The sequence below is a fragment of the Stegodyphus dumicola genome, chromosome 2 (genome assembly GCF_044657685.1).
Source record: "Stegodyphus dumicola isolate Sdum_Otavi_A_Nest chromosome 2, ASM4465768v1".
Taxonomy (NCBI): Eukaryota; Metazoa; Arthropoda; class Arachnida; order Araneae; family Eresidae; genus Stegodyphus; species Stegodyphus dumicola.
This window is the reverse complement of record NC_140769.1, coordinates 248,529,229-248,548,034: the sequence shown is the minus strand read 5'-3', so window position 1 is coordinate 248,548,034 and position 18,806 is coordinate 248,529,229. Positions and strand designations below refer to the sequence as shown.

Here is an 18,806-nt window from a genome sequence, read left to right as displayed (position 1 = left end):
TTTTGACGATGCAGAGAATTACATTTTCTGATGTTGACAAGGCTTTAGCTTTAGTGGAATATCTAAGGTAAATTTTGTTTTCTGTTCTATTTGCTTTCTTTGATGATGGATACGGAAAAAGTCTTGGGATTCGAGTGCTAGGATTGATATTTTTAGACAAAATCTTGAGTTATTTAAAGCTAAATACGATTTCATTGATTTAGAAGAACTCCGTCAAATTAAGAATGGACTTTTGTTAAATACTGTAAATCCTTTTAGGAATAATGATCCTCACATAACTGAAGATTTAACTGTACGAGCTCAAAATCTCATTCAAAGTGTTGACATTAAACTCACCCAATGCTCTAATCGAAAAACTACTAAGATTAACCAATCAGGAAAACGAAAATCGCCTACCGCTAAAACTGCCCCAGTTAAAAAATCTGGAATAGAATGGATTAAGCCTCCCAAAACTCATAAACTCATAACTGTAAGTGAAACTTCAGACCATAATTATGCCCATCAAACAAATTAAGTATTTTTTATTTGATAAAAATGAAATAGAAGTTAGTAACGCCAATGAAATTCCCAATAATAAATTTATTACACCGCGTAAAAAGGCAGGGAGAATTCTTTTTATAATTATCTCCAACGTCAATCACCCGACACCGATAAGAGATGATATAGTTAAGCATGGAGTAGGAAAAGTTGAAGGAAATTTGAAAGATGGAGATCTCCACATCAAAGGTTTTACTCTTGATGACTATCATAAAGTTACTGATCTTCTAGACGAGCATCAACGCTTTTACCATAGCTTCCTTCTAGCGCAAGATAAACGTATTTGTGCAGTAATCAGAAACTTCCCAATTCGCACTCGAGTTGCTGAAAGTGAATAAGCCCTAATAGAAAAAGTTATACCTGCTAAATCAGTAAAACAAATTACTAGGAAAATAGATGACGAAAATTTTTGACGAAAATTTGAAACCTTTGGCGTTACTCTTAAAGTAAAAAAGGCAAACAAATATTTAATTTAACCCATCTCACGGGACTTGTTATATTCATTGAAAAATTTAAACCAATGCCAGGACCAAGTTACAATGTTACAGTGTTACAGTGTTACAGTGTTACAGTGTCGTAACTGCCAAAGATATGAACTAGTAAATCGTACTACCACCATAAAACTCGCTAATGTGGTGAAAAGTCACAAAACATCAAGCTGTCAGAAATCAAAAACTTCCCGGCAAGTGTTGTTTATGTGGAGTACTTCACGTTGCGTCCTATCGCGGGTGTGAGAAATATCCGAAAGATATATGCAAAAACACCAACCTTCAGATAAATCCATCACCACCACCGAATGATGAAGAAATTTTCCGTCGCTAATTCGAAAGGAAAATGAGAAATCTCCAAAGACTCCTACTTAATAAGTCAGAAAGTAAATCCACCAAAGATGACTTACTGTCATTCATTTCTTGGATTAAAAATCTCTTTCAAACGGTTAAATTCTTTTTTTTTTTAAATTTAAGAAATCAAAATCTATTTTGTACAAAATCCAATTTGGGATGGAAGCATTTGAACTATTAATGAACACGAAATATGACCCATAAAGTTCTGCAAAGAACTTTACATATAACAGATACTACTATACGTAATTTAAATATCTCCTATTTTAATGCAAATAACATTAAACGTCAAGAGACTGAACCGCATACATACATAATACTGACATAACGCTTATTAATAAAACTCATTTACGCCTTTGTGATAGTTTTAAAATTGCTGGATATAAAATACATTACAATACGCCTACATTGGAGGTATCCTCATTATGCTTAAAAGTTTTCTCAAATCAACTTTATATGAGACGTCTAGAAATACGTGCATTGAGCACACAGCGGTTATCATTTATAGAAGAACTGAGGATCCTTATTTATTTATCTTCGCTTATAATCCTCCAGGAAGTCAAATTACCGACAGAGACCTGGAGAGCTTAACTAACACAAATCTTCCCTTACTTATTGCTGTAGATCTAAATTCTAAACATCTATCTTGGAATTTATGTAGAAACAACAATAATAGCATCGTTCTCGGCAATTATGCTCTTCAGAATAATCTGAAAGTACTTGGACCGGAAACTTCTACAAGATTTCACTACACAGGCTCTTCGGAAGTTCTCGATATTGTTATCACTAAAAATATTATTCAAACTTCTTACCCTGAAGTTCTGCAGGAAATGTCATCTGATCACTTACCCGTAAAATTCATCCTAAATGGCTTTGAACGAAATGAACAAAATTTCAAATGTATCGTTAACTGGATTTAATACTGTTATTGAAATCCCATATGCTCGCCCTAATCTTGCTAACATTTCTGATGCCAAAAATGAAATCCATAAAATCAATTCCAGAATTCAAAGTGCTCGACGAGAAGCTACTACCATTAAAGAACATGGCTCTTAAAATTCACTTCCAGATTGTATTTGAGGAAAATAATCAAAAATAAGAATAGATTGGCAAAATGATGGGAAAATACTGGAGATCCCAGATTAAAAGACTCCTTAAGCAACAAATTCGAGAGCTCTCTAAATTACTCAGTGATTTTAGATCAAGCAAATGAAAAGAACCGCAAATAACATGGAATATGAACCTAACCTTATTTGGAAAATTGCCAGAGCTCTTAAAAAGCCATTTGCGAATCGCATCGGCCCTCTTAATATCCCCAATGGACTGGTTTATTCTGAATAGGAAATGGCAGAAGTTTTAGCTCAACACCTTGAAAACACCTTTACTCCTAATCCCTGCTTCGATCCTGAAATTGAACAAGAAGTCTAAGAATTCAACGAGAATTTAATTCATCGCACTGACGTTAATTATTTATTACCTACCTTCCCTAGAGAAGTACAGAACATCATTAAGAATATCAAGATTACAAAAGCACAAGGATACGATTCAATCTCCAATAAATCTATCAGAGAACTTTCCTCGCATTACATCGTAGTATTAACAAATCTCTTTAATGCCTGTCTTCGTTTAAATTATTTTCCACATCAATGGAAGCATGCTAAAGTCATAAACTTCCTCAAACCAGTAAAAATCCAAAAGAAACCACGGGTTACCGCCCAATCCAATGCTTCCCTGTACTGGTAAACTTTTCGAAAAAATTATTCATATTCGACTGATTGTTCACCTAGAAAAGAATAATATCATCGACTCCGAACAGTATGGATTTCGCTGAGGACATATGCCACACACCAGTTCATTGATGTGACTGAATTTATTTGCTGACGCCTTTATTATTACTGTTGCTGCGTGCTTTTTAGACATAGAGAAGTCATTCGACAGAATATGGCGAAGAACCTTTTATTTTTCAAAATAAAACAGATTTTTATGCCAACGTAGGATTCAAACACATTTTTAGAAGTCAAACTTTGATTTGTTAAGACCTGAATTCTTATCATTACTCTAGGGTTCAGTGAGTTTCTGGCTTTATTAGGCTAGAAATCTGCCTCTAGAAATCGCGCATAAATTAGGTTGGTTGGTTTGTTGTTTAAATACGGCAAAATGCATGGATACTATATGCCTAAGGGATGAAATGCCTTCGCGATGAAATTTTCTAAGGAAAAGTGGTTCGTATACACGTTGAACATGAGCAAAATCACAAAACCATCCAGCCAGCTTGTTCGTCTGAGTCGGTTCCTGGAACGAAGTATCAGCAGTCTTTAACCGTTCGGCCACTAGGTTGGACTGCTTAAATTAAGAGCCAGGTTAATTATTAGATTTGTAAAGCATTGTATGTTAATTAAACGATTATTTTGATTTGAGTCTTTACTATAATTTCTCCTTTCCGTATTCCACACCAGAATGCGAATTGGCTTTGTGTGTACATAAGCTGAAGGTTTTGAATGTTTATTTGAGAAAGATTCTGTCAATCGCATTGCGTTATTACTATTTTTAGCCAGCGCTCTGTTTCAAAAATTATATTCCGTCTTTAGCATTCTTACTAGCTAATGCTTTAAATACGCGTCGATAAAATACATGAGCCAACTGGTTCTATTTAATGTGTAGTCTTAGAATAAGTTATCAACTTTCGCAATTTAGTTACCTGTTCTGCTAATTTAAAATATTCCCAAGTGATGGAAATTTATAAGTGTACTATAACAAGTGGTAGTACAAGTTGTGTCTTTAGTTCAAACTGAGAGTAAAATAAAAAGATTATTAGAGGTTATTATTAATGTTATTATTTACTATAATTTCTATATTTTGTGAGTTGGCCAAGACATAGCGATACCTCTCTATCTATCTAGTAGGGTTTGCGGGATTTTAACTCTAGTTTCCAGTTATAACAGGAACCTTGCCGATTCTAAGTTGCTGTCTGATTTGCGATTATTTAAAGTATTATTATATTCTCAGACACAAACAGCAGAGTTTGTTAACGAGTTAGTTTTTAAATTACCCAGACGTAGTGCAAATTAGTGCACATGAACGTTCAGTTATACAGGGTGTTTATAAAGTCCTGGACCCATTTTGATGTTTAATTTTTCATCAAATAATGAAGATATAAACAAACTTATGGCATTTATTGATGGAATAACTTATATATTTTCCTTTTCAGGTTTGAATATCTTTACTTTTGTAAATATCGTCTGCGCGTGTGGTTAATTTCAGATAATTTCATTTTCCAGTCTAAATATCTGTACTTTTCTAAATATCGTCTGCTTATTAATTGCATACTATTGACAGCAACTTACCGCAGCACTGCTTACATTGATGACAGAACACAAAGACTGGATCCCTTATCAATGGAATAGCGTCCTTCTTACCGATGAGAGTCGTTTCAGTCTGACAAACCATTCTCTGCACCAACTGATTTTGAGAGAGGTAAATACACGCTTTAGTCCTAATATCAGAGAAAGAGACCGTTGGGGTAGTCCTGGTGTTCTTTTATGGGGAGGCATTATAATGAACGGATGGACAGACCTCCATATTTTTGACAGGGGTTCATTTACCGGAGATCGTGAATGGGATGAAGTTAACCTCTCCCACGAGAGTCCTTTTCGGAGTGCCATTAATCTAAATTTTGCTTTTACGGATGACAAGAATCCACAGAAGGGATTGACCATCATGCTTCAATGAAAACCAGCTTGCTCTAAGTTCCATAGAATAGGTGTGGGATACTTTCGGAAGTTGCTTGACGGCTTGATCTTACCCTCCAGAGAACATAAGACAACTAAAACAGATACTTCCCCAAAAATGGGAATTCTGCCCCAAGAACTCTTAGAGAATCCGCTGTAGAGTATCGACAGATATTGCAACATAACCACTGCAGATAGGGGAGGTCATATTCCTTACTACGGCTGTTTAGTTTATTGTTTTCGCTAGGAAATTTTGTACGAAAGCCATTCTGTCTTATTCATTTTTTTGACACTGTACTTTCCTCGTCTTTTAAATACTTCATTGGGCCTCTATAGTATGAATTTAATGTCTACTACTCAGGAATATGGCTCGTATGCAAGACAAGTGTTCTCAAGGACAGTGCGATGACGTCTGCAGCAGCACCGAGTATCAGCAAGGCGACCTTTGAAACTGCAGAAAAGACAGGAACGCCTATAGTGATGAAATGAACGATGATACTGGAAAGTGGTACCACGTCGTCTTTTCAGACGCTTAATAGGCAGTAGTTCATATGTTTATTTGGAGGGACTAAGAGAAATCTTGGCTGTTGTACTATACGCAGTCTTTTGAAACAAAGTGTCCAGAACACTCTTAGTAGGACTGTGATGCCTTGCCCTCGTTATTCGAAGTAGCGCTCATCGTCATAACTACACATGTGGAATCAATAACAGTAAACTTTTTAATTGTTTTTCTGTTTACACGGTGAGAATTGAAGCCTTCAAAGAGTTTTGTAACTGTGTTGAAATTAGTTGTCAGTATTTACTTAATATAAAAAACAAGATGGTAAATGGCCACCACTTTCAGCCTTAGGAGTGGCCAATGTCGAAGAAAGACCCCCCCCCCAAAAAAAAGTGCCCGCCGTTCAAAAAAAGAATGTTTTAAGTTCAAGTACTCTTCGATATCTTTATTTCAAATGAACTTGAGGAGGAAGAAGGAAAAAAGAAGAACAGTGTTGGAAATTGAAAATACAGCCTATACTCTCAGTTATCCAGGATAATACCAGGAAAGCAGATACTGGATAATTGAAATCACGGTTAATCCAAACTATTAGTTTTTGTGTCTGTTTCTTAAAAATATCAATAATTACTTTGTTTTTGAGAAAGTTATGATATCTGTCAAATTTCATTTCTAAGCGCTATTTTATAATTTTTTATTCGAAACGCGTTTGGTCGATGAAGTCCAACTGAGTTTTAACACAAGTTCTTGCTGTCTCGTGACTAATTGCAATTGTCAGTATCTTCTTCTCTTGTATTTTATGTGCCATACTTTGCTTCTTGTGCTCTTGTGATATTTGAAATGATATTCGCATCACTCAAGCATTTAAAGTCCGGCTGAGTCGAATCGATATCGAACCATTCCTCGATGTTTTCCAGCTCGCCATTTTTGAAGAATATTACATTTTCAGCTTTTCGGCAAACAACTTCATTACCTTAACGTCTTAGGAATTAGATAAATCTTCGATTTCTGTATTAGGTAGAATCATTTTCTATGTTTTTTGAATTGCGCGTGTTTGTTTTTCATACACTCTAGCTCAGAGCACTGAATGTATGTGCGTGAGCACCACCACTCACGCATAATCCGCAAACCGGATAATCCGCATCAGGGATAATCCAGAGTACACTGTATTTTGCAACCAATACAGAGCCTGTTAAAAAGAGTTACAGACAGATCTATGATAGAATGGCTTGGTATAAAAAAATAATGTTTGTAGGTATACCGGTTTATATTGAGATGAAATATGTAGAGCCACAAAGACACTAACGCAGTCTGCCATTTGATTTAGGAAATAAAGTCTTTCGTTTTTAGGGCTCTAATATTTCAATTTCCGCCGCCCAGAAGAGAAAGTGGTTAGTGATTCTGACTGCTGTACCTGACCGCCTATTAAGTGCATCTATAGTGAAATGACCACCTCTTCTCGCCTTAGTAATGGCCAAAGCCTAAAATGACTACTGCCTGCCATTAAAAAAAAAGGTTTCATTTTCCTAGGGTGATTGAGAAATCTGACTTACGGGGGAATTTAAGCAGAAAAATCAGAAGAGAATAACAGGAAGGAACATATGCAAAACTATTTTACCTCTGTTTCCTAAATCTAAGTTGATAAATGCTTTTCCGGGTATTATTTTCCTTCATTTAATTTTCTCATGGAAATAATAGACCTTTCCGAAACAGACTGATGAATTTTAGAATAGATGGAAAAAGTTTCAGACTTTTTAATTAATTTTGCAGTTATGAAATAAGCTTCTTGAACAATTCGTGTTATACCAATAACCAATAATTTTGCAAGACTTTTGAAGAAATCACATAAGGAAAAATATTGAAAAAAGTGTCGTAATTCATATCACCATTCATATAGCTTTCGAATTTTAGACATCTTTTCGAAGAGGAAAAGAAGAGGTAAATAAAACTATGGTCAATGAATTCTTGCCAACCCCGAACAACTTCCATGTATTTTTCAAGTTTCGAAGTTTTGAGGCTAACTGAAAATTTCATTTCAGTTAAATTTATTAAGATTTAAAGTTATTTTTTGACAGGTCGAATTTCTTTAAGTCCAGTTGCTCGATGGGAGGGGGGGATTTTATGAATCGTGCTGAAATTATTTTCTTCCCATTTCTTTCTTGACAAGGAAACGCTAAACCATAGAAAGCATATTACGAACCTTCTTTGTAGAATGCTTAGATGGAGAATTATTACACAAACGATCGTCAACTTAATTAAGTGTTTATTACAAAATATATTTTAAAGAAAACAATTTAGCAAACATTCTCTATTCGTAAAAAGCAAATTTAAAGCTAATAAATTTAAATGAAATTTAATGCAGACTAAAAGATTAATTATTGTTGCGAACTAATCTACAATATCATTTAAATTCTGAGAGCATATGCAAATCTAGTGCAAGTATCAAAATCCATAAATAAATATAAAATTCCAAAAATTATTTAATCTTAAAAAATTTATTTATAAAAATGCATAAGTGAATGATTGTTGAGCAGGCAGGAGACAGACAAGGTCATTCAATTCGTGTTTCGTCATCCATATATCGTTGAAACATCGTTGCTTTGTCTCTGAAGAGTGGTAGCAATGTTTTAGTCCTAATGCAGAAAAAATGTTGTATTTCTGATTATAGTTCTAATAAGCCAAACAAGAAATTGACACTGGCTTTTTTCTTCTCTTTACAGAATCATGTTTGCTGTGACAGAGATAGCATTTTAACGAAGTATCTGTCACAACTGCCAAAATAGCATAAATATAACTAATATTAAAAGCTACTTTATATGAAAATCTCTTTCTGTCCTTATTTCATGTTGTCTGTGCTTACATGAAATCCACATTAAGCTAGTCATTAAATATTTAACATGTGACAAAGCGAAAATTATTTGTTTCGTACGAAGTCTCACCTTTAACGACTGTCTGGAAGTTTTTGCTTCAGTTCGCATTTATGTTTATAGAAAAATATTGCATGAACCACACGCTAGTAACGCTGTGTTTGTTACTTCTTATATTCATAACTTCTCATTTCATTATTTACCTCTGCAGCATTTTTAACTCATTTAGAAATGCTTTGAAAGGTATTTGTTTATTTTCTACAATTTATAAGTGTACTCAGGCTATTTTCTACTACAAAGTGATGAAATCATACATTACTTGGCAAAGTAATATGCATTGTTCCAGTTTTTTGTATAAACCTTACAATGCTGCGTTTCTTTGTACTCAGGCTGTTTGCACATTTTCAGACGATTTTGGTAAGCGATAATAAAAACTCATTTGCTGCAAAAGAAGTAATTGCAATTGTACTATGTTTTTAAAAGTCAAAATTATCGTCTGTGGCTTGAAAGTTTTGTTTTTATTCAAAATGGCGAATTTAACAAAGCAGTGATTCGAAGGCTACATTTACGCTCTTTCCGAAGAGAAATATGCATACTCCTTTATCCATAAATGATGTGAGAGTCATGGTTTTGTGATATCTAAAGCGTCGATAGGTAATATCATCAACAAGAAAGGAAAAAAAAACGTCAAATTGGAGCCTCAAGTGGGACACAAAAATTGCAAACAAGTATCCAAGGAAAAAATGGACATCTTCGACTATTGCAAAGGTATGTTGTTTAATGTTAAAAGAAAATCCCCCTAGTCAAAGGACAGTTGCAAAATCATTAAAATGCTCGGTGTCCACTGTAAGCAAAATGATGAACGTTGATTTAAATCTTAAGAAAGCGAAAAAACGCAATGTGCATCTTCTTCTTCCAAAGCATATCGCTCAACGCAGAACACGCTACAGAATTCTATATGAGAAACACTTATCCAAAGAAAAAGAGAAAACAATTGTCACAATGGGATGAAGCATGGGTGTATTTAAATGATTGTAACAAAAAAAGAGCCATTTATTATCATAAAAGGGGAGAAAAAAATTTAAGTACATGGTTTAAAGAATCGAAAGAAAGTTTTTCTAAGGGATTCATGATTGTTGCTGGTTTTTCTTATAATAGCAAGTTAAAAATAAAGAGAGTGCAAAAAAATGTCAAGATTAACTCCAAATACTATCAGGAACATATTTTATCGCCAATTTTTCTGAATGAAATACCATCGCTTTACCCACAGTGCCATCAATCTGTGAGACTCCATCAGGACAAAGCTAGCAGTCACACATCAAAATCCACTGTAAATTTCCTAAAAGAAATGGAACAAAAAACTGGCATCAAGGCCATACTCTTCACCGATATCCCTACTAAATCTCCCGATGTGTCACCTATGGATTTTTGTGCTTTCGGACTTTTAAAAACTGCATTATCCAAACGTTGTCCCAAAACCCTAACAGGACTCTGGAAAGTTGTTCGGGAGGAATGGGATAGAATACTTCTTCTGCCACTTCAAAAGGCATTATTATACTGGAAATTGCGGTGTCGAAAGATAGTTCAGAATAAGGGATATCAAATTTTAAAACACAAGAATTTTATGTAATTTAGTTTTGTGAATACAATATTCATCGTCTAAAAAATGTGTGAACAGCCTCTGTATTATGTAATTTAATTCTTTCACTTTTCTGAAATTTCTTTCTTGCAAATAAAATATGTATAGAAATTAATAAGAAAGATTGCTAACAACAACATAAAAACATAATCGTACATTGTTTTTAATAATTCGCTTCATGAAGCTACATTTTTTACTAATTCAAAATTTACCTTAAAAGAGCGCACTAAAACCACACATTATAAAAATTATTCATTATGGATTTATGATATATGGGTTTGGTTAGGCTACTTGGGCATGGCTAAGCACACGAGAGCTATTTGCCTAAGGAAAGAATGTTTCTGTAGAGGATTTAAGAAGGGAAACTTGCTCATATTAGTGTTACACGTGAGGAAGATTGCGAAAAACACCCAACCTTAACAGGCCGCGTGGTACGACCGGTATTTCCTTTCGTCTCTTTTCGACAAGGGGAGTCAAAATTTTATCCCCGCAATGTTCTTAAGTGAACGGGGCGGATTACCAAAATTTAGTTAATTACCCATGCGGAAAGCCACGAAAACTAGCCTTGAAATAGTCCACTTGCATGGATTCAAGCCTAGTTCGAATTAGCGGTATTCACATGCCTTAACCGTTCGGCCACTGGTGGGGGACTCTCACGTTGGAAATTTGCATTTTTTACGTTGTTTATAATTGTTTCTGGTTCTGTTATTTTAATCTGTGTGCCTGAAAAGAGCCCTTTTTTTAAAACTGAGGTATTCACTCCCACTAAAGGGTAGTTAGTTCCCACTGGGGTTTATCTAAGCTAACGAAGACAACTGACGTAGCCGACCCATCTCTAAAACCAGTTCTTTCCCATAGAGCAACAAGTTGAAAAATCTGAACTGCAGGCATAGCAGAGCTAGTCGACACATGGAACTGACTCCGTTAGCTCAGATAAATCCCAGTGGGAACTTAAGATTATCGTCTAAAGAATCTGATCTATCCGACTTACCAGTATTAAATTTCACGAGCTCAACGGTGTTATTCAACAGAAATCTAATTTCTACATTTTCTTTTCTGCTTCTTTTACCTGCCTCGTGCATTTAATCCATTCCATGTGAGTTAGCAAATCAACCCCTTTCTCAATCAGTTTATGGTAAAGTTCTGTGTTTGGATGCTACATATCCTTTCATACTCTTCCAGATGGGTTCATTTGGATTCAGTTGACAATGATAAAGTGATAAACGCTGCACAATATATCGGTTTTAAGCAGCTACAGCATCAATACAATTTAATTCAAATTGTTTTCGAATCTTAGAAACAAGTACTAAAAGTTCTGCTTTCAACATATCAGTTTCCCAGAGAACGTTTTTTCTTGGCAACCAAAGTTGAATATATCTTGTAAAATGTAGTACTTGGAGAAGGAATGCTGTGGTAAGACACATTATCCAGCATAATTACACTTTTTTTTAACTCTGCTAAGGAGGACTACTGGCCGGGAACAAGCCCTTGCAGTATGATGTCCGCCCTGCAGAAGCAATAACGGCATTTATTGAGTCCAAATTTAAAAAAAAAAAAAAAATGAAGGCGTTATCTTTGTTGTTGCGAAGCTAAGTTTCTCTAGATTGGCAACAAATCCACTATTCTGCTGTTTCAAATGTAAACAAGCAATGGCCGCCATCAAAAACATTATTAGGCTTAGCGGCCCTTAAACAACTTCAAAATTGTTGATAACTCTAAAAATATTGCATACAGATTTACTAAAGGCATAAAAACCTTAACCGGAAGATAAAAGCAACATAATTCAATCATTTTTAAAGCAAAAAATGTGCAATTTACAAACATATAAGAGTAAAGAAACTGAGATCACTGAGCCGCATAACAGAGTGTATATATATATATAAATACATTTATATACGTTTGCAACCAAAATACGAGGTGCACATCTACATGTATTAGAAGTCCTATATACAAACTTTCAACGTTCTAAAGCTACTTGTTTTTGAGTTATGCGAGATACGTACGTACGTACATATGTTCGTACAGACGCCACGAAAAATTCTCTTTAGAATTCATTTTAAAGCAGTTTTATTATTTTTTTTTGGAGGAAAAGAGTCTTTTATTCTTTCCTTACGTACAGATATCACGCAAAAATATCGTTAAATTTCATTCGATAGCGGATGGATATTTTGGTTGAGATATGCTGTCTGAAACTTTTCGCGATTACAATACTTCCTTTTTACTTCGTACAAGGAAGTAAAATAAGTTACAGAGTCACATCTAGATAGGGAATACTAAGGACTATCTTGGATACATATGACATTCTTGATTGCATAGATTAAAAAGAAATACTTAGAAATACAGAGCTGCATGGATACAAAACTGGTTTGGGTAAAACAAAAACCATAAAATTTAAGAATAACAATGGAATTTCAAGCCTGCAGTTATACACAATACTGACTTACTATTATACAAGTATACACATACTATTATTCCACCCATTACTAAAAAACAAACACATTACTAGAATACTGAACAACACATAGTATAGCTGACACTACAAATAAAACACATCCTATACAATGCGCGTATCAGGAAAAGTAGACAATTCTGTACTTGACGCTGTACTGTAACGCTAAAATTTATCAAAAGAACACTAAACAATAACCTTTGGGAGTAGTCACAGTGAAAATTAGGAAGATAATATAGCAGAGCTAGGATGCTGAGTAAATTCAAAACATTAAATACAACAACACATTTCAATACGTATTTACAAAGTTCTACAACTAAGGAAGTCTGGTTCAAGACTACTATTATACATCACATTTGCTTACCATTATACAACATTAAAATAACTATTATACTCCCTATTAATAGCACAATTACACTGTTAGGTTGCAAGTTAGGCATCAATTTTTTTTATAAACCAATTATTCTTAGTATTCTGCATTCCTATCCCCATCCTATGGATAATCGCCTTTCTTTTCTTTACCTTCGAATACATCGTAAGCTTAGGGAATAAATCCGTCATGAACAACTATGCATCGTGAAACTTTTCTTGGGAGTGTAACTAAACCTGTTTCAAGGGTCGCTCAAAAATTCTCTCTTAGCATTTTTATTGTCGTATTCTGAAATACGTGCGTGTCCAAAAATTAAAAAGGAAAAAAGCAGCATTTTATCTCTTATTTTCAACAGTCGGCTGTCCAGAATACAAAGAATTGAATGAAAAACTGTTGCCAAAACCACATTTCTAAAAGAATGAAACTATTCAAAATGATGCGATAAAATCGAAAAGATAAAATAAAAAAAATCTGATTCGAATTTTGAAAAAAATCACTTCGAGGTGCATTGGCTTCTTGTCTAGATGCACCTATACACCAAATTTCGTAGCTCTGGGTCTATAAACTTACGCACAGCACGAACGAAAGACACACAGACATACTCTTTCTTTTATTATATGTAGAGATAATATTTAAAAATGGCTGTATAGAAATTAAATATTATTATCGTCGCTTACTTCTAGATTTTATAATACTTTTCATTCACAAGAGTATTCAAAATAAAGTCTTTTTAAAAGTAGGAATTTATAATGGTTGAATTGCATTAATATTAAACGACCATTTTCAGAGCAATTGAACGAGAGTATTGAAAATGTATATATTGGAACAAATGTATGTATTGGAACATTTCTTGTCTATTAGAGAAATAAAATGACAAATAGGATAAGAATTTATTTATAAGGCATACAATGAGTAAAATATCTCATTTGTAATTTTATAAATTCAAAAAATTGCGAATTGATGAGTTTTATGGTATTATGCTACATATAGAAAACTTTACATGTTAAAAATGAATTTTTTAACAGAATGACTATATTTTCAAAAGAAATAGAATAAAGCACACTGTAGTAAACATTTTTCTGGCTTTACACTATAGTTAAAGCATTTCTCTACAGAAACAACCATGAATCGGGAAAACAACTATAGGCGTGAAGCTATACTGCATACTGCAAATGAGAAACTTATTGTAAGTAAATAACATTTCTTACTTTCAATTTTAATATAAATATATTATATTAAAGATATATTTTTTTTAAGTCATGCCTTTTTACAGCTGTTTTGTTTTTTGCTTAATATTTCCTCAACTGGAAATCGGGCTTTTCGAGGATGTATTGTTTTTAGCCTCTCCATCACTTCAGCAAGTTTTGCAAAGCTTCGTAAGTCTCTGTGAAATTCAGCCCCATCTCTTATTCATTCTCATACTATTTATAAATTCATTTATATTCGTCTTCCATACTATTTATAAATTCACATCTGTAACCCTCTGAAAACTAATAAGAATAAAATAATGAAAATTGACAGAAATAAACTTGTGAGAATTGATTTATTTATTTTGAACTAATAGTTAATTTTAAATTCAAATATTTTTCTGTCACTCCCTTTTCACCCATACTTTCATACCAGAATGTTAATAAGATAGCGAGTGTTTATTCAGACTGAGAGAGAAAGAAGTGCTATTTAAGTGAAGGTGTCACAAGTTAATTTTAGAAGGTGTTCTGCCTACTTCAAGCCACGTTGTACCGTGACGTAGTGGCGTTTTGATTCTGTGGTATTGAGTGCTTCTAGCCATTAGTCTTGTCTCACCGGTTTTCTACAAACCAGAGCCTTTCCTGAGCGTTGCTTTATCCTGTGAGCTGTTAGGCTAAACTATTACATAAAATTTAGTTTAACATTACGTATTTAAGTTAAGTCAGAAGTGCTGGCATATGTAAACCCAAGTTGGATCATTGTTACTTCTTTGTGTTCAAATATAAGGGTCTTATACACTTTGTAGCGTTGCCCTTATTTTGCATTTAACATAAATTTGATACCTTTCCTGAACTTCTCAACTTCCCCTCACATTTTCTCGCCAGGATGTAAATCTGAAGTTAAGTGAGTATTTAAACGAGTGAATCTCTGAGTTTATTCCGAGCACGTTTCCGCTAGTAAGCGCACTTTTCGTTGCTATACGCTAGTAAGCTTCTTGGCCACTTCAAATTATCATCCCGCCTGTTAGTTTTTTGTTGAGTCAACCTGTTAGACAGCAAGTTAGCAACTTAAAGTGTCAATCTTGCGCTATTCTACTTTAGATTTGAATTGATTTATTTTCTACTTTTCAGTTTCACTGCAAGTTGGCGGTGCCATTAAAAAGCACAAAGATCGTGCCTTTCTGTTAATCATTTTGAATGAAATAAAGGGTTATTTTTCCCTGTTTTTCTGTGCTGGTAACTTACTCATGCCTGTGCGAGAATTTGCCACGTTCATTGTAGGATCTAATTTAGTTTATGTGGAATACAAGAGAAAGATCTTATAACCTTTCTCCTGATTTTTGTTTTGTTTCACAAGATCAGAAGATTAATCTTCTAGAGTCTTCTAGAAGAATTATCTTCTGGAAGTCAATATTGTATGCTTATCAAGAATATGGGCAACTTACAGCAACTTACAACAAAAAAAGCTGGAAAACTCGGATGCGAAGCTCAAAACACGTGTAAAGTGTTACTTCATTTCCTCGTTACTAGAATTTTAGCTCAAGCAGAAAAGGTAACTCAATCCGTACTTTGAATTCAAACGACCCTTACGTGAAAATGCTGCGTAGGAAAAGGGAATTACGAATGACTAATGGGGCAAAACAGTTCGAGCAAGCATGGGTGAGAGAATAAATTTCATTATTTATATAGAACATCATTCTGGATTAGTAAAGGCAAACTATACATTCGGGAACGTTAGATCGAAATTTTACTATGCTACGAAATCAGATTAGTTTAGTATGTATCTTTAGGGATATTAAAGTTATTCGTTATAATGATTTTTCTGTAAACTGCGTGACTGAATTCTTCCAACTCTCCTCGATAGTCAAATGTGACGAACTAAATTTTCAGCTCCGAGATGCGTGAGTGAATTACTTTGCTTATAGGTAATTTCTTTCTCTTCTTCTCCACTCGTCGCTTCTTTAGTATAGCGTTAACAGCAGAAGCAATCATCTCTGCGAAGTCATACACGGCCACTATGGACACACCGAGATACATTCCCATGTAGCCACCAAGGACACTGAGAAGTTCTAAACTCTAAAATAAAAATAGCTTGTTAACGTTTAGAAATTTTGTGGAAACAGCATGCAAGAAGCCAGTAAATGAGCAGATTCTCTCAATTTTAATGATCAATCCATATAAAATCTTGTTATGAAATTAATTTCTAAAATAATGAAAATATTAGGTAGAGTACGAACTGTACACACATCATCTTTGTCATATGTAATGAATACAGATTCATCGTAGAACATATTTAAAATATCTTTGGATTTTATAACATCTTTCTGAAAGGCTTAACATTTAATAGTAAGCAATATTACCCTCACATCTTCGGTGCAATTTTATATCAAAAATGTTTATCGAATGTTATAAAAATTAGTAGATTTTTTTAAAAAATATGCTTACCTCGAATTTGGGATTGTAAGTAATATTTGTTATCTGAAAGTCATCGAAAGCAATTTCAATATTCACTGTTTGACATCTGAAAGATATTAAATTTTTTTTTAATTTTTAGAATATTCAAATGAATGTGAATGAGATAAAAATTTAGTTATAACAAAATATGATATTATCATAGATATACTCCGGAGTAGATGCGTGGCCATTCATACTATACAAACTTTCATCCCACACATTCTTCAATTCAAAGTACTTATTATACATTTCTAGAATGGCTGTGGAAATTCATTTCGGGGAAGTAACTATTGTACCCGTTATGATGTGTACATGGTATCGATCAAAATCATAGTGAAAGAAAACGCCGCGCAAAAAGAACAAAAGAATGTTCCGTCCTATAAAACGTCGCGGGAGAAAAGAAAACAAAGAGAAAATATCGCATTTCTAAGAATTTAAAGTAGAAAATAAAGCGGTGCAAAAACTTTGCAGTTTTGAAATATCATTCAAAACATCATAGTAAAAAATAAAGCACTTACAAATCATGATAGTAACATAGCAGGCATGTATTTTCTGACTAAAAGTGTTGAGCAAATTTTCGCGAAATGATTTCTGAGAAGTAAGTAATATTTTTACTTCTATATTTCATTCGGTTTCTATTAACTCATAAATTTTTGCGCCCACCAGCGGCCGAGTGGTAAAGACTCTGAACGTTGGTAGTTCGGTTCGAGGTTCGAATCCCGCGAACGGGCTGGCTGCATGGGTGTTTTCGTGGTTTTCCCCATGCGTAACGTGTATACGAGCCAGTTTCCCTTGGAAAGCCCTCCACGAAAGGCAACCCTTCCTTTAGGCAGATAGCCCTCGTGTGCTTTGACATAACTGAATAATCCAATCCAATCCATAAATTTTTGCTAAAAAAGCAAAAAGAAATTAAATCGTTAAAAATCTGGAAATTAATAAAAATAATATAAATCTGGAAATTAATAAAATTTTAAACTTATGTTGCTAACTATGAAAAATCATTAGCTAATTAACTTCTTTTATAAAACGTATTACTAGATTTTCATGAAAAGATATGCTAATTAAAAGGCAAGAAAGAGGAAGATCCATACGTTTACATTTATATTATTAACTTCTGTACGTAGTATTAAATACTATTGATTTCCAGATTATGAATCCTTAAGGGGACTCATACACCTTAAACCCCTCATGATCTTCGAATATGTGACTAGTGCAAGAATTGGGATATTTTATTTAATTTAAAAGCAATTACTTCCAACTTTTTACAGCTGACTACATGATATAGCTGCTTTGGAAACTAGTAACCAGAAAGTTTGTGTTGCCACAAATATTTTTGTAATTTAACCCTCTAGATATCTAAAATATTTCGCCATGTTTCCACCTTGCGCGCATGATATTTTAAAAATGGCTAATGATACATACTTGAAATTGGATGGAATTCTTTATATGGGCACTATTTTCTAATTGAACCAACAATCTGATGAATATTTTAATATTGAAAAATTTTATGGACGAAAACATTACAAATTTTTTTAATAAAATACATTTTATAAACTCAAAATAAAATAAAAATTTAACATGAAAATTTTAGAATTTTAGGTTCACAGTAGTTTTCAGATGTTATAAAAGCTATATATTAAATATGGAATTAAATTATGAAGCAGAATATTTTAAACTGTGTTCGCAAGTTGGAAACATGACGAAAAATGTTGTCACAAAGCGGATTAAATTATAAAAATATTTGTGGCAACACAAACTTTCTGATTACTATTTCAGAAAGCAGCTATATTATGTAATCAGTTGCAAAAAGTTGTTAGTAATTGCTTTTAAAATAAATAAGTTACCCCAATTCTTGCAACAGTCACCTATTCGAACATCTTATGGGTTTTAAGGTGTATGAATCCCCTTAAGTTTCCTTCTTCCTGTTTCAAAACAAAATATCGATTAATACAAAAAATGAAATAGAAAGGTAAAACTTTTACTTGTTTAATCTTGTGTTCGCAAATCATTAGAAGAAAATTCTCTTAAAATGTTTTCAGTCAAAAATAGATGTCAAAGATGATATCATCATGTAATGATTTGTAAGTGCTTTATTTCTCACCATATTTTATACAACGATGTTTTAAAATTGAGAAGCTTTTGCACTTTATTTTGCTGCCACGATGCTTTGGAATTGCGAATTTTTCTCCTTACTATTTTTTCTTCTGCGATGTTTTGCGTGATGACGTTTTTCCCTT

At 33.6% G+C, this 18,806-nt stretch overlaps 1 protein-coding gene across 1 annotated transcript in view; it reads right to left on the bottom strand.

The window, feature by feature from the left end:
• Nucleotides 1-13,829: 13,829 nt before the first annotated feature.
• LOC118192830 (uncharacterized) overlaps nucleotides 13,830-18,806 on the bottom strand; it is a 32,113-nt gene continuing 27,136 nt past the window's right edge. Inside the window, exons 9-10 of the mRNA XM_085810357.1 lie at nucleotides 16,561-16,636; nucleotides 13,830-16,191 (exon numbers count right to left, since the gene is read on the bottom strand). Of these exons, the coding sequence (XP_085666483.1) occupies nucleotides 15,994-16,191; nucleotides 16,561-16,636 (274 nt within the window). The 3' untranslated portion in view covers nucleotides 13,830-15,993. The remainder of the gene's footprint in view (nucleotides 16,192-16,560; nucleotides 16,637-18,806) is intronic.